The sequence below is a fragment of the Ornithodoros turicata genome, chromosome 10 (genome assembly GCF_037126465.1).
Source record: "Ornithodoros turicata isolate Travis chromosome 10, ASM3712646v1, whole genome shotgun sequence".
In the NCBI taxonomy this organism is placed as follows: domain Eukaryota; kingdom Metazoa; phylum Arthropoda; class Arachnida; order Ixodida; family Argasidae; genus Ornithodoros; species Ornithodoros turicata.
The window spans coordinates 12,313,296-12,335,808 of record NC_088210.1 but is presented as its reverse complement, the minus strand read 5'-3'; the positions used below and the strand labels follow the sequence as shown (position 1 = coordinate 12,335,808).

The window sequence follows — 22,513 nt, the reverse complement described above, 5'->3', positions numbered from 1 at the left end:
CCTTTGTTGCGAACTAAAACTATCGGACTAAATGAGCATTCAACAGCCGAAGCTTACAATGCTTCCTACCAATGACACTATGCACCGTTTACAGAGCTACTATTACTACTACTTCTTCCTCTTCTACTTGTTCATCAAAAAGTGGATCCTTGTCAAGCATCATTTCGCATGAGATCCCCCTCTCCCTTAATGCGTTGAAAATGGAATGTATACCCACTTATTTCCGGCACGTTATGCAAAATACCACGTGTCGGATGTTTGAAGGAACTGCAAAGTAAAATGTAACCGCGATGTTTCAAGATATCGTGATCTAGAACTTGGCTGTGTGATCACACACACACACAAATCAACACCTCTCAGTTCCTCATACTTTCCGTACAAATTAATTTTGAAGACTTTCAGAAACTGAGACGTGGAGACTCTCAAAGTTCGCAAAGGAAAACGTTGGCTTCGGCCCCGGATTGGCAGAGGGACATCACGTGATATTAAAGTACAACGTAGCGCATTTGAGACGGGTGGTAACTCATTACCATTACACTTTTTTTTATGAACAGCAGGAGCTATGGAGAAGTTCGGTTTAAACTGTAAACGGTTGTAACGTCCGAGTTCCGTGCCTGTGAGAAATATATGTGCGATCTGTTGGCCTTTCTCTCGCTTCGCGTCTCTATGTCGTCCGCTCGATGTATCGCTGCTGTATGCAAAACCTCGCATCCAAGTGATTTATACGAATGCCTGGTTTGCGTTCTTGTGTTCCGGGATACACAAACCGTGCGCCTGCGACAATGAAGTGTGTACTGTATTCGCAAGAAATGCACGATCTCGCCTGATGTCTCGTCTAGTTGCTTGCGTTCTCAATAGATAACGCGTGAGTCGCCTCAGGGTTGGCGCGCGTCTGGAGTCCGCAAGCTTTGCGCAGCAATCTTTGAAATTCGATTGGTTCAAAAAACACAATATGTAGCAGAACTATTACGTATGTGAAGCGTCCAAGTTTCACTTTTGCAGTTCCTAATAAATATGGAAATGCGAGCAACAAAAACTATCTATTTTAGCGTGTTATCATCTCGTGTTAATTTTATGTGGCATTAAAAAAGTACGAGCAATGTTTCGTTCCAAGAGAGGAGGAGGGGGGACACTCGTCACGTTCAAAGCAGACTGAAGCAGGAACTGTATCACGAACCCTCATCTTGTCCATGAGGGCCTCTGCTTCTTCATCAGACACCTTTCCGTGGTCACGTAAGATGTTCCTGACCGCCTTGTTCACCCCATCGGCCATGATGACGTCACCGCAGACGTAAAGGTGGCCGCCATCTTTCATGAGCAGCTTGTGTAGCTCCTGTGCTCTCTCGTTTAGTCTGTCCTGGACGTAAAACTGCAAAAAAAAAGTAAAAAAACATAGGAGCGAAACATACGTTGTTACAAGCATTCAGCGAACGTCATCGTCACACCTGTCATCATCGTGACGTCACCAGCTGGCAGGCGTCAATTAGGCGTACCATTACGATATTTTATGGTGTGTTCGAAATAATAAATACTATTCCTTTCAGGAGACCTATGGTAAGCATTATTGGTGTACGCATCGAGCTCACATACATCTTGATTGCCGGTCATGGCTTCGGCAGTGTAGCCATCGTGTTGTGTGGTTGTCCGCTTGTGCGCTAGCTTCAGCTTGGTTAATTACCGTTGGAACTCAGCAATGACACTTTAATGACACCGCACTTTAATGACTATGGTGGTGATAGAAGAGAAAAATACGAATTAATTATAATTTAGTTTTACGTTTTACTGATTTTCTACCGGTTTTTCTTTCTTCTTCTTCTTATTTCTTTCAATGTTTTTGCCCGACAATAACTGCTCAGATGCTTTGACACGAAGCTTCAATCTAAGTTATTGTTAACGGGGCCATGAAATGATTTGCGCGAATTCTGAGTCCTCTGCCGTAAACGGTCCTCGTGATCCCTCACTGTCATACGCACATCGAATTTTAACCGCATTCCGTGCCACGTGGGTGCAGTTACCAACGGAAAAATAGCTGGGCGTGACCGCCGGATACATCCCTTCGAAGCGTGCTTACGTCATCGCCATCCAGTCCTCTCAGCCAACTGTGGGCAACCGCGGGAGGACACGCCCTGCGGGGGGTCACGTGGGTGCATGGTTTCGGTTTGGACAACAACGGCGTCACATATCTGCCGTGGAAATCAGTAGAAATATGGCGATACGCAAATAGACGATTTCAGAAATTGTATGGATGGCCCACCAGAGAGCGCCGTGTTGCGAAAGCCCCGCTTCACTTTGGGATTTAGTTTTCATGAGTCAGATAGAAGAAGAAGAGCGCAAACGGTTTCGGTTTTCTCTCTCATTCACCTCCCGCACCTTCGAGCAACAGGCAGACGAGCACGAACGTAAACCATTTCCCACGACGCATTGCGCGATGCGCGTGACTTGGGCGACGAAGGGCCCCCGTGCGGAGCACAAGGGCAATATCTGAAATCGCCTATTGTCAGCGATACAGGAAGAGATTATGCGGCACCGTCTAGGAATCGTTCCATACGCAGTAGCTCATAAAAGGCCACCCACAGAGACATTTTCTGACGAAGAAGTAGTTCAGAGCGGAAAACGTGCTCCGAAAACCATGCTAACAGTTAACGGCTGCATTACACTTCTGGTAGGATTTTGTGTCAACGATTAGATACAATCTTATCTTCAGGTCAAATTAAAACATATTTCATGGTCAAGTTTGCAGGCTTGCTCGCAAATTTTGCAATTTGCTCGCAAAAGCCCGTCCGCGGATCGGCAACATCCTCTGTGTATGATGTCACGGCCAGTTCGCCTCGCAGGCGGGCCGTAGCAGCCGTCGCGCTCGCGGCCGTGGTTAATATCGAATATATTCGCTATTTGGACGATTTTCAACGTCATATTTCACAGGGAGAACGCTTTAGTACAGAGGAACAGAACTGAAAAGGCTTGTCAAATATCCTTTCATGGTCCCTTTAACCAGAACAGCGTGAAGATAGCTTGAAGCGAGTTCGATGCAAATGCGAAAAACACGGGCAATGTGTTTTTTAAACAATATATCAAATTTTACTAAAATGTTTATCTCACTCTACGCGCATCAGAGACATTTCCATGTGTCATACCTTAGGTTGCCCTGGAACCCGTGAGAAGGCAAGGTGGACATCCTTCAGCGCCCCCGCGTCTTTCATGGCTTGCACTTCTTCTGCATACAGCTGGGACTCCGGTGTACGACTTCCAAAGTACAACGTCATTTCTCCTTCGTACAGTTGTTGACCTGGAAAGAATTTGGGCTATCGGTATACGTGCACTATGTTGTACGATACAAGGTAATACCCCTGTCACACGGGCATTTTCGATCCTGCTCGACCGAACCTGCTTGAACCCAATGCAGATCGGATGGTGCTACACGGCCGCTTCCAAGCAGGATCGAACTTTGATCCTGCTTGACTCAAGACAGGTTCCCATAACAGGATTGAGAATTTCAAGACTGCTCGACGGCCGCCATTTGCATCCTCGACCCCGGTGAACTGTCATAACTTAAGACGGACATGCGCGCGAAGCTACAAATGATGCTTACATCGGTATACGATAAATTACCACTAATATCGCTGTTATATAGGAAACGCGAAATTAATGAGTTCAGTTTATTCATTTGCACAGGTCAACCATTCAATGCGCATTGAAAGTGGCCGTGTAGCAGCGTCAAAACTCGAGCGTGCTCTGGAAGTTCGATGCAGATCGGACTCGAGAAGGATCGAAATGCCCGTGTGACAGGGGTATAACACGTGAGGTACGTGAAAAAGCAGAAAAAGCAATGAGATATTCTCTTGCCATCTTTCGGCCATGCACGTGGTGGGAGCGCTGGAATTTTCTAACATCTGTGAGCGTTCGAATAAGGGCGGTCACGTTGGCGATCAACCTACAGGCTGCACCTCCAGCAGTGTAATTGGGGACTTAACCGCCGCCCCAACAACACTGAATATCCTCTGGATGTACGAATTCGTTACGACATTATTTCGGATATTTCGGAGGATATTCGGTATTGTTGGGGCATAAATACTTTCGGCAGCAAGACCGTGTCTTCCATACTGTATGTTACACAACCCACAACTCTCATGTAACGACTGTACGATTGCATGCACTCTGAAGCGTGTTGCACAACTCGCACATTGATTATTATTCCTCATGCTGATAAATTTGGTTCCTTTAAAGCTGCTACGACCTCCCATCAATACAGATCTTACAGAGAAGAGAAGGCTAATCGCCTAGCGTACAAATCACCCATATTTGAGGACACGGCGACGTATGGTCATTAAGAACTATTTGGAACAGAACGTCGTGGAATCCGGGACGCTATTATGCTTAATAGTCGGTTGGATATCTCTATAGCGGTTCTTCCACGACATATTCGAACGCATTCCACAGATTGCAGAACTCGCGGCCGCCGCGCTTCCAGGTGGTTGACATGAGTGACTGAATGACGACTAACTGAAATGTCTGACTCTTGTGGACAGAAGGTACATCCACACATTGGTGTTGGCTGCTGGTAGTAGTCTGATATAGTGGCAGAACTCGCTGGTTGCAGAACGCACCAACTCGCTGCCACACAAAATCGTAGCCTCAAAATCTCCGTGGATGGTGACACGAATACCGAGCAGGGTTCTTTTTTTAGTTTAACCTATGAGTAAAATTCAGATCTTCCCGTTTCTCAATGCGATTCTTTTGATACCAGTGGCATGGCCGAGTGTGTTAGGGCGTCCATCTCGTTGGTGGTATAGCCAAGGTAGTGCTGAAGACTGGGAGGTGGTGGGTTACCTATACCTATATCCTATACTATAGGTATAGGTTATCCTATACCACCGCCTGTGTTGTCTGAGGTTTTCCCTGGGTTCTCCGAAGCCTTTACGGACGAATATCGGCACAGTTACCCCCTGAAATCGGTCCAGCCGGACGCACACTAACCCCCTGTCCCCCACTCCTTCCTGCTGTCCTCTCTCCATCTGTCCACGTCTGTACGCCGCTCATAGCCCCAGTTGCTTCGCGGCGCTAACAGGGAATAAAATCTCGATAGCTCGTATGCGGAATATCAATGGTTCGCAACCAGATGGCTTTCTTCGTTCTTCGTGCATATATTGTCAGTGTGGCCCTCACGAACCACAGAAAACCTTGTGAGGAAGGAATGGAAGAAAAAAAAGAAAGAAAAGACGTACATCTATGTATGACTTGTGAGCAATATACCTACCTTCGTGATACACTCCCTGTTGAGAACAGTAGCGCCTTTGCCAGAAGCTACGGTACGGGGCAATGCCAGTTCCTGGTCCCACTAAAACCACAGGGACAGACTTCCCCTCTGGCAGGTGGAAGTTCGGGGCACTGGAGAATTGCAAGTAAAGTTCGAGGGTTAGCGGGAATTAAATTTAAATTTTCGCTTGCAGGCGGATTATCGTAGGTCTTTTTACAGTCACGCTTCCTTGTTATATCGTATTTACTCGCATAATTAGAGCACACTTGTACCCTAACAAGGGCGTCGCGCCGTGTCGATTACGCGAAAACCTGGCCATGCTGGCCAATGTCAGGGTACGTAAAATACTGTACGTGCTAAAAAATATTAACCTTTTAATTACGCGAGTACATGAGTTAACTAAACGCTGCAAAATGGTTATCCCCAACCCTCTAGAATCTAGACAATACAGAAAACGGAATGTATTGGGCGGTTTGGTGCCTGTGAGGGAGGCGCAGAGTTTACGGCACTTGTGAAATTTGTCGTGGGTTATGCTATGGAGGCAGTGTATTACACAGGGGTCACAAATACCCGCCATTGCTGTAACTACCCTCAAGCGGGTGCCTTTGGCAAAACTGCCATCTTGTCTTGGTCGCACGTCATAGAAAACGTCATTTTGAGGTCATGTGACTTTGTTTACATCTCGTTTTGCCGCTTACCGACATATCTCCGTCGTCATAAAGCCAAGAAATGAACATATTTTGCCAGCGCAAACCATGCGGTGCTTCTTCCGCAACATGGTAGCCCATTTCTCCTTAGTTTAAGTACATCGCATTGGCTCGCATTGGTGAGTCTTAACGCGCGGTCGTCATCACATCTTCGGAAGTCGTAAACAGTACGAGGCCATATGTGCAAAATTGTGGGTTTTACTGCGAGATTATCGGATAACAATAATTACCGTGATCGAAAGATATCCAAAACGTCGCGCAGAAACAGCGACCGCGTTGTTTACAAACGGTTTTGCCGCCGGTCACGGGCGCCGCCATCTTTAAGATCACGTGTGCCTCGACGCTTGCTGCGACGTGCGCCCAGGACATGTCCAGGATGCATTGCGTTCGCCCAGCACACTTTCGTCTACGGAGCAATACACTGAGTGCCACCCCTGTGGTGCATTACGAAGAGAACACTGAATCGAATGCGAATGCTTCCAGGGTGGCTAACACGTTACACGCTGGCGCTAGACTCGTGGGATAAGGCGTATGTCATCCACCTACTGCAGCGTTTTCCTTCTTTCTTTTTTTTTTTGAGAAGGTTCTATCTGGGAGCAGCGGAATTAGTCGAATGAGCGCATACACTTTCTGCGTTTTCTCTCGCAATTCAGTTAAAATGCATTCGCAAATACTTACATTCTCACGAAGCAGGCCATTTCACTTCCTGGGCTTATCGTGTCGAGGAAAGAGGAACAGACTCCATAATGCTTCTTTCCTTTCCCGTCTGTGTAAAAGAAACCGGAAAGTAAAAGTCAAATAAAACAAGAATAAGTGAAGCAAACCTTACAACGCAAGCACTGTACTTCACTCCGCCTTCGATAGTCTCCATGGCCGTCAACTTAACTACTACTATCTCATAGCGGTATCGACAGAGGGAGTTGCCGTGCTCCTTTCGTAGAGGAAAAGTACAACAGAACACTGGCGTGCTTACTGGCGTAGTAACTGAGCGACAATGCGAGAAAGTACTCCGTTATATTTGTTACCGTGGAATATGTTTTACTGGTGGTGGCTGTGGGGGTGGGGAGTGCATATTGAAATTAATTAGTGAATTAATGAATGAATCGATTGATGGTTGAGAAAATGTGGAGAAACTAGTTCCACAAATAATACAATGAGGTCGAACGTTGCATCCGTTCATAACGCGGCTCTACCCCAGCTTGTACCACCCTCTAAGAAGAAGACAAAAAAAGGTGTGGAAAGGTGGTAACTTCTATAGTTACCAACTAGGTCAACATAGCGTCTGATAAAGGGTGTAAAAGGATGGTAAAAGCAATTACCATATTGCCACGAATCATCATCGCGAAACTTCCAGGGCAGGCACGAAACGGTACATCTCATCCCGGCGCATGCTGAGGAAGAAGCAAGAAGCTTCCAGACACATCGCCTGCTCTCTGGCAAACGCACGTGCTGTTTCTAGACGTTTCGGCGCGACGCTGCGCTCCAAGTCGGAGCATTCATTCTTTAGACTCAGTTGTGTTCAGAGAGCTATCACTCTTGTGTTTTGCTACCAAGTAGTCTAATAAACCGTTCGCTGTTTATTCGACGACTCGCCGACCCATTTCGCTTCGTGACAATATATCCAAATTGCTATAAAAAGGCGTGCGCCCCCCTCGCTCACCGAATCAGAAGCGGTAACCCTATCATTCGTAGATAGCAGCTAGAACTGTGCAACCTTTTTAGGCACAACATATGCGACAACTATTACCTTCTAAAAGGTGTAACTGCTCCACCCTTTTTTCTTAAAGAGCAGGACAACTCATACCACACCCAACAGATACCGGGACAAATCATACCACACTGAACCCATACCAAGACAACTCACACAAGGACAACTCATACCGTGACAACTCATACTGCGCGCGTACCCCAGATCACAAAACGTGTGCAGCGTTCACTGCATTTAACAATTGTGCGGCGAGAAAGGAGGAGTTCTTAAAGGGGTACGAAGGTGCCAAAAGTTTCTCCTCGCGGAAGGAAAATTGCTGTTACCTTGACACCAACACAAAAGGAACGACATTCCTCCGTTGCGCCGTTCGTGATATATAAGCGAAAGAAACCGCAATTTACGCTCTCTCTCACTCTCTCTCTCTCTCTCCTTCTTCTTCTCAAGAAGGTCGACAATGCGGAGCGGTCACGTCATTGGTCGCCTCAAACGTTTTGTCCAATCATCGCGGAAGACAGTTTGAGAGACCAATCCGAGGCCTCTCCCCTCTGTCGCGCTTCTTGAGATGGAGAGGAAGGAGGAAAGCGTAAATTGCGTTTTCTTTTTTCTTTTTTTTTTCTTCTATCGATCATAATTCACGAACGACGCAACCGACGAATATCGTTCCTTTTGTGTTCGTGTCAGTGTAAAACGATCTTTCATTCCGCTGGGTGGAATTTTTGCACTTCAGCGGTCCTTTAATTTTTTCTGCATTCCTCATTATATATATCTCTCTCTATATATAAAGAAAATTTATTACGTTGATCTGATCGTATTCCCTATTATGGCACCAATAGACGATTTCAGAAAATCCCAGTGCTCTTTGCGCACGCATTGCATCCTGGGCATTTGCTGAGCGGGGGAACGGAGAATAATCCTACACATTTCGCTTTCGCTGACCTTGACACGTCGTGGACAATCGACCGGTAGGGGAGAAATCGGAACAATTTTCGTTTCTTTCGTATTAGGAAACTCCCACAGTTCAAAGCGGCGCTAAGCACTCTGGGATTTTCTGGACTCGTTTATTGGAATGAGACAGTGAGTAGAAAACGAGTGAATAGACTTACGCTCTGCCTTATAGGTGACAACAGCGACGGTAAGGTGAATCTGACCGGGATACGCCTCAGGAGCAGAGCTGATGGAGTAGAAGCGTGGTTGAATGAGGGGCAGCATGCACATCAGCAGTTCTGGCGTCGGACGAACTGAGGGAAATTCTTCCAGCAAATCCAACAAGTGAGGAAACCTGAATGCCTTCCAGTCTTCGTATTTTTCCAGGTTCTGAAACAACAAAGCCGAGGTTGCACTGTTTTAACACATATGGAGATTATTGGCATCTCTCTGCACAGTCTTATCATGTGCACATCACAAAGTACGCCGTATCACACTTAGCATAGAATATTGACTAACGAACGGTCTATTTATATCTTCGGTGTATATGAAACCGCGTTGGTTGGAATGACGGTCTCCTCTCAACAGTATATCGCTTTCTATGCGGCGAAGAGTTCATCCAACGCTCTGCTTTCCGCATGCCATGAAACACCCCTCATCAAGATGCTGCATTAATTCACCCAAGGCGACTCGATGTGACTTTCACAGCTCCACAAGCGTTACGGCTTGAGACAAAAGTTAACTCTTTAAAGTTAAAGTTAAGTTCTTTCTTCTTTTCCTTTCCTTTTCATTTCTTCTTCTCCTTTCCTTTCCCTTTCTTTTCTTCTTTTCCTTTTCTTCTTCTTTTCTTCCCTTTTCTTTTCTTATTTTTCTTTCCTTCCCCTTTTCTCCTTCTTTCTTCCCCCTTTCTTTTCTTATTTTTTCTTTCGTCCCCTTTTCTTTCCTTCCCCTTCTTTTGCCTTTTTGGTTTGGAATAGCAAGCCGACCTTCGTCTGGTTGACCTTTCCTTTCTTTTTCTTAATAAACATATCCCCCCCTCTCCCAGATGTTGTCATTGCGGTGCTCTAGAAGACCTAGAGCACATTCTTCTGCATTGCCCATACTACCAGCCTTCCCGAACCGCACTCTCCGCGTCTCTTAATCATCTGCACTCTCGCCTCTCTCTCTCCCTCTATCAAAATTGCTTGGTCCCTGACAAACTCCAGCCCACCAACGCTCTGCCGTCAAAGCTCTTTTGACCTTTTCCGACATCATCGGACTTCGATCCTTATTGTGAAGGGACTCATCATTTCATTCCCCCCACACCACAACCAGAATCGGGCCCCTGGCGGTGAAACTCCGCATTCATCATCTCGAAATAAAGTTGATTTTACGTTGATTGGCTCGCGACGTCATTTTCGTGGATGCCCCTTAGCCAATTCTGTCATTGACATCGCTGTCCCTCCAAAGTATGTTGGAACTGGAAGACATTCGCGCTTCTCACCGTGGCGAGCGCTTGCAGCTGGCCTTGCTCCTGTGGGTCGGAAGCCATCCCAGACAGATACTTGAGCAGCTCCTGAGAAGGAGGCGTCGTGATGTCCAGGTATCTGCTGAGGGCCACTCGGAGAGAACACGGCGGCAATCTCGTGTTGTCTTGCCACGTCTCTTTCCTCTCCCCTGCGTTATTTTGCACAGAACCGTCAGATGGTGCAGCTGCGCCAGCCCTCGTATAGCCGGTACACTTACCGGTGATCGGGTTTTGCACGATTTCGCGGTATTGCACCCTGTACACGGTGTCAGGGTCGCACGTGTCTGTAGCGGTCCGTTTGACGATCCCGCTGACGATGTCTTCCCTGTTGACGGCGTAGATGCCAACGTGGTCGCCGGGTGCGTACCTCAAGTCACTGTCGTTGTTGGACTCCAGTACCACCATGATGGTTTTCCTGCAAGGTTTTCAGTGAATGTTTATGACAGCAGCAACATAAAAGTGTGGGCGTGAAAACGTATTGTTCTGGACTTCGTAACTGTAACGTGGCAACATTCCGAATGTCATGCACTGTTTAATACAGAAGCGAGCACGACGAAGCGTTGTTCAAAACTAGTACAGGAGGATCGGAGATCCCTATAGCTGTTACTGACACATTCACAGCGATGAATGCGTGCCACCCAGGGGGAGGGGGGAGGGCTATGAGTAATGCTGGTACTTCTCGCCAACTCTGCAGTGACTACTCTAGATCTTGATTTTCGGCCGTCATCATTCCTTTATATGTTATCACGCCATCTCATCTCATCCTGGCTATAGTCATGACGCAGCCCACATACGTGAGGCCAACAACGGCAAGCCGGTTTTCGTCATCACCACCACCACCACCACCACCTGGGAAGGACTGAGAGGAGGCGTTAAGCAGGTCTTCTGTACCTACACTCTTAAAAATGAACTACACCGCATAGCACTCTCCTAGCCAACCATGATCTCGAATGATATCGTTATCTGCCCTGATTCCTTGAAAACTGGAGGCGTACGCCTTTTTTTGTGACACTTATGCTCTTCATAATTGTCACACAAAACGCGTACGCCTCCCGTTTTCAACAAATCAGAGCAGATAACGATATCATTTGAGATCATGGTTGGTTAGGAGCGTGCTTTGCGGTGAGGTCCTTTTCTAAGAGTGTAGGTGGCGCTGATACTTCCAAGTTCCTGCCCGGTCAAGCAAATGAGTCACCGATTCGAGACAAAACTTTGTTTTGCAGTGTTACAGTTTTACAAAACATTTTACAAAAGGTTATTATTATTATTACTATTATTGAATGACTGACTTATCTTACAGACAAGCTTTTTACTGCACAAAACTGTACAGCAGAAGTACAATTCTTTGCTGTACAATAGAAGAGTCCTCAATAGCCCTTATCTCGCTCGCAGATCTCTGTGACGTCGGGAACGGTGCAGTTGCTCATGCTTAGGTTAGGTTGGGTTATCTACATGCCAGCGTAAGCTGACCTCATCTCATCATCATTCACGTAGTTGCTGTTGTTGTTGGAGACGGATTCCACGTGCACGTGGAATTTGTTCTCCTTGTTTATTTAACGTACTGCGACGGTTTTCTGGTTGAGATTTGGCACGTAGCATCTACGCGTAGCTAATCTCCAAATCAGTTGGCAGCTCCAGAATTCCCCCCTTTTAAAAATACAGCGGATGTCGTACAACCTACTAAACCACCTCGCTGATGGAACCACAGCGGGTTCGCTCCGTTTAATGAAAAATGAGAACAGACTGAGTTAACGCGTAAATTAATAATGACTGCCTAATCTTCACCAGATTATTTGTAACTGACAACAAACAATGTGGGCTCCCTCTTCGAATTCCAAAGTTCTGTTGGGGAGAGCTCCAGTTAAAGAGTCTCACTTTCTTGGTATAGCTAAATCCAGTTTAATCCTTCAAGCAAGGACTGGCATTTTAAGATGTAATGAGGCCCCTGGGCTTCCTTCTAACCCTGGCATGCCCGGTAATTATAGGAAGGATTGCTTCGAAAAAGAGTGGGGGGAATATGTAAAAGAGGTTACGTAGCAGGGAGGTTGGTCACAGCTAATTACGACCTGCTACGTTGCATTCGTGGGTTCACAGCTGCTAACACATGAACCATGTGCTACCAAAATCAAAGCTGGAATGGAAACGCCATTCCTGCTTTGATTTTGCGTGGATTCCTGCGGCGAGTTTTGTGTAATTCCCCTTTCTTTCCCTTTCTTAATAACGCGTCCTGGAGTAGCCAGCCCCGGGTGACTCGAGACTAACATCTCCATTTTTTTCTTTTAAAATCAATCAATCAAAATCAAAGCAGGAGTTTGTGTGATACACCCGCTCCTGCGAAATCTGAAATACAGCGCATCAGTACGGACATCACGTGACATCACCATAGATCACATTATATTCTCATCGGTTCAGCGAACGCCAACTATATAGATAGAGAAAGCCTACTTAATGCCCTATCGTCCTACTTCGCCACGTGCTGTCGTTGGTTGTGCTCGCTTTCTCATTATTTCCTTAACGAGTGGTGGAGAGTAGTGTTCTGTACTGTAGTTCCTATGAATGTTTTAGAATTTCGACTTACCGGGCGCGCTGTACTGCTGTGGCAATCGTCTGACAGAGCTGCTGAACGACGCGTTCTTTCATGCTCTCAGAAAGACTGCTGGCAGCAGGAGCTAAACAAACCCACATCTTTGTCGCATTTAAGAGTTTTGTCGTTTTATTCCTGTAAGTTACTCTGAAATATGAGAGCAACCCGTCGACTAAGTTAGTGCATGCATAGCATCGTTATAACTTTGTTGTAGGAAAATTTAATGAGACAGGTATGAGACAGGTATGGTCACATGTTCAGGGGCTGCAGGATGACGCAACGATTATATAACTTATATTATATTATATAACTTATATTATATTACTTATAACTTATATTATATAACTTATATTATATTACTTATAACTTATATTATATAACTTTGTTGGGAGCGGTCAGTGTTGCGACGCCATATTCCTAAACCAATTTGCTCTCGTGCAAGAATATTTTATAGAACTAACCCGACCCAACCTAACCTAAGAAAGCACCACTGCGCCGTCCCCGGCGTCACAATGGTCTGCGAGCGAGATGAGGGTTATTGAGGACTCTTCTCAGATACTGTAAAATATAAAACGTTTTACAGTGTTCTGCAGTAAAAAAGCTCGTGTGCAAATTAAGTAAATAATAATAATAACCTTTTGTAAATTATAAAACAAACTTTTCTTTCGGATCGGTGGCTCATTTGCTTGACAAAGCAGAAACTTGAAAGTACCGAAACCGTACGTTGAAAGGCGACGCATGAATACATCTATCTTTTTGTCTCTGCATGGATATACGAGCTCGTTCCACCTGGGCTGGCTGGATGGGACTAATACAGCCATCGCGTCGTCTACAAACGGTTTGGTCGCCAATCACATGCAGGCGCTGCCATTTTTATGGTTCCGGGTATGTTGACGTTTGCACTGGACTAGCACCTGTCCAGAATGCATTGCGTTCGCCTGGAACGCCACTATGTACCGATATGTGGTAAAGCACCAGTGCCCATTCTACGCTGAGGTGGCATTAAAGGAAAAATGAGGTGACATTTAACGTCACTCGAAATCCTGCCTCATCTGTCAAGCTGTCACACAGGAGTCAATGCAAAGTATTTACCCTCTGCAGTGCGTTATAGCTGTGCAATCGAATTCACACACAAAAAAAAGAAGAAGAAGAAGAAGAGGAAAAAGAAACCGTCGGAGAAAGCAACCGCGGACGGCCAACACGATACGGCCAGAGGCGGAGGTAGAAGAAGAACAACAACATTCCCGGTGTGCGCGGCATCAGCGTCAGCCGATATAAACCATATCCGAAGCAGACGACGCAGCAGTGTTCCTCAGAGTTCCCATGCTGCCTTGCGCCACGCGCTTGATGGCGCTCATCTTTTTAAAATCGTCTATTGGAGGCTCCGTGCCTTGTTTCTTTGTTTTTTTCTTCGCAGCTCACGCGCCGCTTATACATGCTTGAGCTGTGCCGCTATGCGTCACTGGTCACGTGAGGGGAGTAGCATACGTCACGACGTCCTCTCCTTCTGCGATGCGCTCTTTTCACGAGGAGGAGAATTTTTTCAAACGTGTGCGGAAGAGACCCCTTGCGCTCGCTCTGTAGATCACCTACGCTCATCGTTGTTTCGCAGGGACTCGCTTTATTCGTTGGAGAACACTCTGCACCGAACAACACGAACAAAAATTTGGGGGCACCTTGGTGCACCTTTAAAGTGTAAGCCGACATTCGGAAATCTCCTTGTCACAGCTACATCCTGTCGAAGGCTAGGATTGAGCAATGGCCTTCTACTTCAACCACGGTACACGTTAAGGAAATAGAGTACTATGCGTGACGTACTTGTCATCGGCGGAATCCCACTGGAGTACCTTCCGTGACACCAGCCGGCTGGTGACGACTTTCCGAGAGGTGCCCTTGGATAATCCTAGAAGAACGCGATTAGCATTATTACACTACGCAGCGGACAACGTCTAATAACACAGCTTTACTCTGGGTATCCAAGCGATTTAGGGGACCCAATGAGATTGGCAGCCATCATTGCGCGTGCCCGAAACCCAATCCGTGTCTCGGATTCCGGGGCGTACGCCATTTACAGAAACTCGCGCGGCGCAAGGTGTTGCGAGAGAGCCACGGAAAACAGGTATGCTGGCGCGACGAAAAGTAACCCCGAGACATGGGAAGCGCACAGACAAACACAACGAAGTGTCGAGAATTTCATGCGGTTATCTGCGTGTTTCCTCTGTCTCGGGGATACTTTTCGTCATGTCTCACCAGTTAGCATGCACTTTCAGTCTTGTCCACGTACTATACTCTGGCGCGCCCTGCATTTCCGGTGATTTCCGGAATATTTCCGGTAATGTTAAAGTACCCCAGACGGTCGGAATTAGCTGCTGTCTTAACCTGCGGTACGTCCAACATGCCGCCACTCATACGTAGGCTCACACCCCATAGGCGTAGACCTACACTCTTAAAAATGAACTTCACCGCATAGCACGTTCCTAGCCAACCATCGTCTCAAATGATATCGTTGTCTGCCCTGATTTGTTGAAAAGGGGGGCGTACGCCTTTTCTGTGACAATTATGAACAGCATAAGTGTCACAAAAAGGCGTACACCTCTCGTTTTCAACAAATCAGGGCAGATAACGATATCATTCGAGATGATGGTTGGGTAGGAGCGTGCTATGCGGTGAAGTTCATTTTTAAGAGTGTACTCCAAATTATTACTATTCATGCAGGAAAGCAAGTGTCGAGTAGTGCAGGGAAGACAAGTAAGACAACGTAAGAAAAGAAAAACAACGTTGGTGAAATCAGTTACAGACAACGAGATGAGATCATCTTCATCATCATCACCATCATCATCATCATCATCATCATCGAGATATTCTTGTCGGGTCACGCGTCGAATGGAAGCAACCGTGTGGAATCATCCGAGTGTATGCAGCATAAATGAAACTTATGGCTCACCTACAGCGAGGGCAGGCAATTTGTCCGTTGGCTTGTGGAAGAGGCGCACTTTGTCTGAGGACCAAGCGATGTTTTCTTCCATGGAAGGTGTCATCTCGATGGGCCCGATGTCGTCGCCCACACAGAACACGTCGCATGCTTGCTGGAAGGACAAATACCGACTTTTAGAATTTGGCGCGTGAGAATAGGGGACCGAAAAACGCGAGCGCTATAAGGCGTATATTACGGGGTTTTTGAAAACGCAGAGCAATGCGCGTGCGTTCTTCGCATGCACCGCCGATACGAGGAACAACCAAGACTTACAAAAGAAAGAACAAATGAAAAATAAAGTAACATAAAAGAAAAATCGCATTTTGTAAACGTATTATGAGGATGGTAGTAAAAATAACGGGTATCGCAAAACCAGACTTTCTTTTTTTTTTTCCGTGGTTTCGCCCGTTTGCGGACCACGTGCTCACGCAGATTCCCGTCTAATACGAGAATGACGCCAGCTTGCTTTGAGGCCACGCGCTATTCTCGGAAAATAGCGTACGCACCCAAAACCTAAAGCGCTGTTTTCGTCCTGGCCGTATACGCAGTGGATTTTGGCGACCTCCAGATTCAGTTGGTCATTACTCTACTCTTTTGTGTTGTGAGTTAACGAGCGATGTCGTTATTTATTTATTTATTTATTTTTTAATTTGCGCACGTCATCGGGGTGGCCAACGTCACGTGACATGGCACGGCAAATGGCAACCGTTTTGGAAGTTTGAGATTCCAAATAAACGTTGTGATTGGTCATCGCGCGAGAGCGCTCCTGGCATATCAGGGAGGCGTGATACATGTGACGACTGCTACGGAATATTGGCAAGACGAAGACGTGGGCCGAGGTCATCTTCCCGCGTCAGCACAAAATTGTGTACATTGTTCACAAGAACCAACCAATCTCTCCTTACCTCAAAGACTTGTTTGGCCCAACTTCTGAAAGACTGTTCTTGACCACGGAGTTCGTCTCCTGTGGTGAACCTCATGATGCGTTCTCCGCCCAGATCACCGAGAATCTTGTCGACGTACTTTCCATAAGCGCAGAAATTGGGGTATGCGCTGGAGCCAAGTCCGAACACCGCGTACCTAAGCACAAAATGAAAGTTACTGCGTGAGACTTGAGACGCAGAAAGTTTCTTTTTTTTTTTCGCATATTCTGTTAAAGGCGCATGCAAAAATTTCCCCGCGTGGAATGAAAGCTTCCGTTACCTTGATACCTACATAAAAGGAACGCAAGTCATCCGTCTCAGTGTTCGTGATTTATGATCGATACAAAAAACGAAGAACGCAATTAATGCTGCTCCCTGTCGTTACGTTGACTTCCATTGCCTCAACTGCCGTTACCTTGACACCAACACAAAAGGAGCGGAAGTTGTCCTTTGCATCGTTCGTGATTTATGATTGATAGAAGAAAAGAAAAACACAATGAACGCTTTTCCAGTCGTTACCTTGACTGCCGTTGCCTTAACTGCCGATACCTTCACACCGACATAAAAGAAACGAAAGTGATCCGTACATCGTTGGTGATTTATGATCGATAGGAAAAGAAAAACACAATTTACGCTTTCCCTATCCCTCACCCTCTCAGAAAGGCCGGCGATGCGGAGCGCTCTCTCATTGGTCTCCTCAAATGATTTGTCCAATCATCGACGGCGATCGCTTGAGGAGACCAAACCCAGGCCTCTCTGCATTATCGAGTTTCTTGAGAAGGAGAGGGGCAGGGAAAGTGTACATTGAGGTTTCTTTTGCTGATAAATCGCCAACGATGCAACCGATGAATCCCGTTCCTTTTGTGTTGGTGTCAAGGCAACGCCATCATTCGTCCCACGAGGAGAAATGTTTGCACTTGATAGTGCCCGTTTAACTGTGTCTTTTTTTAAACTAGCGATGAAACATACCGCATGAAAAGTCGTAGAGGAGCAGTGAAACACGAGAGACCTCGTACGAATAACTACACAATCGTTGGACGTAACGTCCCACACTTATCCTTAATTTCCTAACGCAACTTGTTATGGAGATCACCGGGCAATCTTTCATATGCACATGTAGATTTATTCAGGAAATTGGAAATACTCCAAACCTGCAAATACGTTAGAGGTAGCAACTGAACAATAAAACCTACAGGATGTTTCACCTAAGTGATAAAAAATTCTAACTGGCAACTTTCTCGACGGAGGATTGTGGGACATTCGGCAATTACCTTCTGGAAACTTTTGCCGTCACTTAGGAAGGCTTTGGACAAATTCTAATTGAGGGAAATTTATTTTTTTCTCGTTTAACTTCAAAAATTGCCAGGCGAACCTCACTTTTTTTTTACAGAAACATGAAGTCCTCCACGGATAACCACAGGCTCAACAAAGATCATACGCAGTACCGCAACAGAAATAGTCTAAATAAATAGTAACAATTCCGCTTTTAGCCCCGTCTGCTTGACAGTCGCAAAGAAGAGCGCACGGAAGGTGCGGGGAGACGAGGAAGTGTTCCCGCCTCTTGTTGTACCTTTCTTTCCCCCGCTTTGACCTTGATTCTGGTGACAACCGTCTTATCACAAAGACAGCAAAACAAATGAAGGCGAGTACACTTCCTCCTCTAAACGCACATTTCGCGCGCGCTTTTTTGCGAAAATCAAGCAGGCAAGGCTAAAGCGTAATTTGTACTAATTTTTTAGACTACTTCTGTTGCGATATTGAGCATAGTTTGCGTTGGGTCTGCGGTTATCCATGTAGGACTTCATATTTCATTAAAAAAGTCAGGTTGTCTTGATAATTTTCAGAGTTCAATTGAAAAAGTAAATTTCCCACAATTAAAAATTGTCCAAAGCGTTTCTCAATAGAGGCAATATTTGCAAAGAGCGTAACTGCCGAAAGGCCCACAATCCACCGGCGAGTACGCCGCCAGTTAGAACTTTTTATCACTTCAGGTGACACGCGCCCTGGTTAGCCTTTGTTTCATTTTGAAGTTCCGTCCACGTTACCTCGGTCTATCCAGACGCTCTGCACAGGTTCCGTCTGAACATCCCATGGGGGCGCCAATTCCTCCATAAAATTGGGAAATTCATGGAACAGTACACTTTGTGCAATCGCGGAGGACACTGAGCTCTCGCTCTCGCACTCCCTCTCGCACTGTTCTAGGTACACATCAGGTACATACATCTAGGTACATTTTTCTTTTTTTTTTCCTTTTTTTGCCAACATCAATATCGATATCAACATGTTTTTTGCAATAACGACAAAAAAGCAAAAAAGTACAGATCACGTTGTGCACCTCGGCATGGAATAAACATGGAGCAAGTTACGCTGCTGTCCCAGAGCTGTGAGGAAGTAAAGAAGCAACCGCACACACTAAAAACGTAGAAACAACGCGCGCGCACACACACAGAAATAACACAAGTGGCTTAACGAACTTTCCACTTATACTTTGACACAAACAGAACCAGACCGTTCCCGGTAATTTGTCAATTTCGCTCTCTTGTTCGAACGTCAGGCGCGGCCACGCATCCACGCAGTGCGGAAGATTGATGAAGGAAATTGTTGAGGACACTCAACACAAGAGGAACACTTGGAGGGTGTGTACCTGACGTTGCTCAGCGGTCCCAGGTCGGAAGTTTCGTGCGGTGGCGGAGGAGACGAGGCTTCGTTCTCGGCGTTGACGCTGTTCTTCCTCACAAATGACATGGACGTCGTTCTACAGGGAAGACAACCAAAGTAGGAAAGGAGAACAAGACCTGACGCCACCACAGCTACGTACATCGATGAATGTTCTGATATGTATTCTTTGTTGCGTTTCGTAATCTTTCCGATACATTCTCACGCAATACCAATTTTTTTTTTAAAGAAAGAAAACAAGAAGAAGAAGAAAAGAATATTTTCGCTCGCTTGTAAGACGCGGGAGTGGTGGGTGCCACGCTCTGTCCTTTTATCGGTAGGTAAGTGAATATTTTTCTATGTGCGACCGGCTTGAGGTGAGCTATAAAGTTAGATAGTGTAGGACACCCCTATGATTAGAACCGCTCGCGTGCACATCTTGTCACTGCTATATTTAGAACCTCGAATATACACCAAATATGGCAACTATCAAGGAAAATTTACATGTTACGATGTTCTCCACATAATAATAATAACAACTTTATTATAATTTATAAATAACAACTAAATATATACTGGTTTTACACACTGAAAAAAAAAGGGGGCCTATGCCTTTTGGCATGTGGGCCGTCCTTGTTATATGGCAGACAGTCACTAATAGCAGTACTGTATTTATGTGCTTAGAAAGCTACATACATATTTAGCACCATCCCAATGGACTTCATAACTTACCACTTTAAAAGAGTTTTCAAACATGTTAAACAATTTCTTTTGAAAGTCTAAGAACAGGACACTTTTAAACAATTTATTTCGTGTGTTGTGAACTATTTCGTAGCAAGTAACTCGTTTTTCTTACTGTACAAGTTCGTCACGAGTGGTGATTTTTTGTACTGTGCTTTTTTTGTTTGTTTGGTTTGTGTACAGGTGGTGACTTTTTGCAGTTTGTGGCAAGTTTGTCCGTGTGCAGGTTTTGTTTTTGCTACAAGTTCTACAGTCTCTTGCAGCTGATTGGTGTGGCTAACAAGCTCGGCTACACATGTTGTACATCCGTAAGAATATAAGAGAGAATTATGTTTTGTAAAAGCCAGTGCTCTGACAGATCATTCTAAAGTACTTCTGGTCTTGCTTGCTCTGTGATTTGTATATATGTCTATTTCTGTCTTGGCCGCCCCCAGTGGGGGGGGGGGGGGGGCGTGGGGGGGGGGGAGGGGGGCTGGCAGCACGTCACGAGTAAGCTGCTGTATTTACATTCGAACGGCAGCCCAAGTGCCTATCGCTGCCCTTCACGCACAGGTTCGGTTGCAGGTGCGATGTCTGCCAACCAACTCTACAACGATTCAGTCCGTGGCGAAGAACCACCGTCGTCTGCAAGTTGTGAATGAACGTCCCCGGGTACTAAATGGAAATAAAGGGCAAAACTGCCTCAATCTTTCTCAAAACCTTTTTTTTTTTTTTTCTGGAAGGCGTATTGCACTTTTTGGCCTAACTGACTTTTAGGTCTGCAGGTTCCAGATGAGCATGCCCTAGAGCATGCCCAGATTCATTGCATGCCCTATCTCCTGATACATTTTCATTGTTCTACTGTTAATCTGCTAGAAGGAGATTGTAACAATCCCACAGGTGGTATTGCGATTTAGCTGTATTCCGGCCGGCGCTAGCAAAAAATGGCTATCAAAAAGTTACCGCGTTTTTTTTATATATTGCGCAGAAACCCATTCCTAACATTGAGAAAAAAAATCAAGATTCATATTCGATTGTCGGTGACGCTACAATTTTTTAAAGTGACAGTGTGCACGCGCGCTGCACGGTGCCCCTATAGGCGGCACTCTCCCGCAGCTGGTCGGCGTTACGGTCCCTAAGGGCGGACGCGATTCAGTGAAATCAAGTTAAAAACGCGGTTATGGCTCATATCCGAGTCGCTGACACCATCGATACATGTCATCAGAGCTCGTGGACGTCGGAAAACGTTGGAAATACGGTCCATGCGCTTCGGCCTTGAAGCGTATACGGGTCGGTCCCCGCTTTTTCAACTGATCGTACGGGCGCGCTCAACAGCTCCCCGAAACCACTCCATTATGATTCGGTGGTGATATCTGTAACGGAAATGAAGACAGAACGAGCGAGTATTGGTCCAACCTTGGTCTAATCCCGGTCCAATATTAGGCCGACATTGCCAATACTGGTCCAATATTGGTCTAATTTTGGTCCAATATTAGGCCGACATTGCCAATACTGTCAATATTGATCCAATATTGGTCTAATCGTGTTCCAATATAAGGCCGACAATGCCAATATTGGTCTAATCTTGGTCGAATATTAGGCCGACATCGCCAATATTGCCAATATTGGTCCAATATCGGGCCAAGATGTTGTGCTGCTGGGGAGCAATCACGAGAGAACGAGGGTGAGATTCACTTGAATCACTGAGTCACAACTGAGCTCATCTAACTATCCTTCGCTAGAAAAACAATGAGAATCTATTTCCGCCGTTATAATGCTCACACCGAAAGGAAAAGTGAGAAGCAAAAAAGAAAAGGAAAACGGAAACGTCCGAAAACCCGTTTTATTTCGGGAAGAACCAATGAAGAGATGCAGGTTAGTCATGTTATGGGATACATAAAAGATACACTCAAGCAAGAAATGTTAAGGCATGGAGGTAGGCCTACATCGTTTCCATCCCGTACTGTTTTATAACGGATGAGTGAAAAACATGGAGGTGTAGACACTGTAAGCATAATTCGGTTTTCAGTCCGTCCTTGTTGTAATTTCTATGTCTACCTATCAATGTTGCCGATATCGCTGAAGAATGCTTTGTGTGTACGAGCATGAGCAACCATGTCTAAAATCTCTCCAAACAGGTCAAACAGCTGCTGTAGTAATTAAGCGTACTAGAAACCCCATTGTTGCTTCAGAAATTATTGTTCCGTCGCCCTGCCTTCAATGATAGTGCGCAAGTCCTTGGATGGGTTTAGCCCTACACTCTTAAAAATGGGCAATTTTTTTTCACCGCATAGCACGCTCCTTGCTTACCATCATCTCGAATGATGCCGTTATCTGTCCTGACTTACTGAAAACAGGAGGCGGAGCCAACCTCGCACTATTATGCCCTGCATAATTGCGACAAAATAGGCTCCCCCTCCCGTTTTCAACAAATGAGGGGCGAGAACCTTGTCATTCAGGATAATGGTTGGCTAGGAGCGTGCTATACGGTGAAGTTTAATTCTAAGAGTGCACCTCGCTAAAGCGCCGTAGAAAGATAGAAGCGGGTTGAACCACG

The 22,513-nt window shown here is 45.8% G+C and overlaps 1 protein-coding gene across 3 annotated transcripts in view; it reads right to left on the bottom strand.

The window, feature by feature from the left end:
* Positions 1-22,513, bottom strand: part of LOC135370367 (nitric oxide synthase-like protein) — a 346,321-nt gene that overhangs the window by 7,403 nt on the left and 316,405 nt on the right. For all 3 annotated transcript variants that reach the window (XM_064604101.1, XM_064604102.1, XM_064604103.1), the window contains 11 exons: positions 19,226-19,336; positions 16,564-16,738; positions 15,629-15,770; positions 14,503-14,587; positions 10,319-10,515; positions 10,077-10,249; positions 8,773-8,983; positions 6,640-6,727; positions 5,255-5,385; positions 3,135-3,286; positions 1,178-1,369 (listed from right to left, as the gene is read on the bottom strand). In XM_064604101.1, coding sequence (XP_064460171.1) covers positions 1,178-1,369; positions 3,135-3,286; positions 5,255-5,385; positions 6,640-6,727; positions 8,773-8,983; positions 10,077-10,249; positions 10,319-10,515; positions 14,503-14,587; positions 15,629-15,770; positions 16,564-16,738; positions 19,226-19,336 — 1,657 coding nt within the window. The remainder of the gene's footprint in view (positions 1-1,177; positions 1,370-3,134; positions 3,287-5,254; positions 5,386-6,639; positions 6,728-8,772; positions 8,984-10,076; positions 10,250-10,318; positions 10,516-14,502; positions 14,588-15,628; positions 15,771-16,563; positions 16,739-19,225; positions 19,337-22,513) is intronic.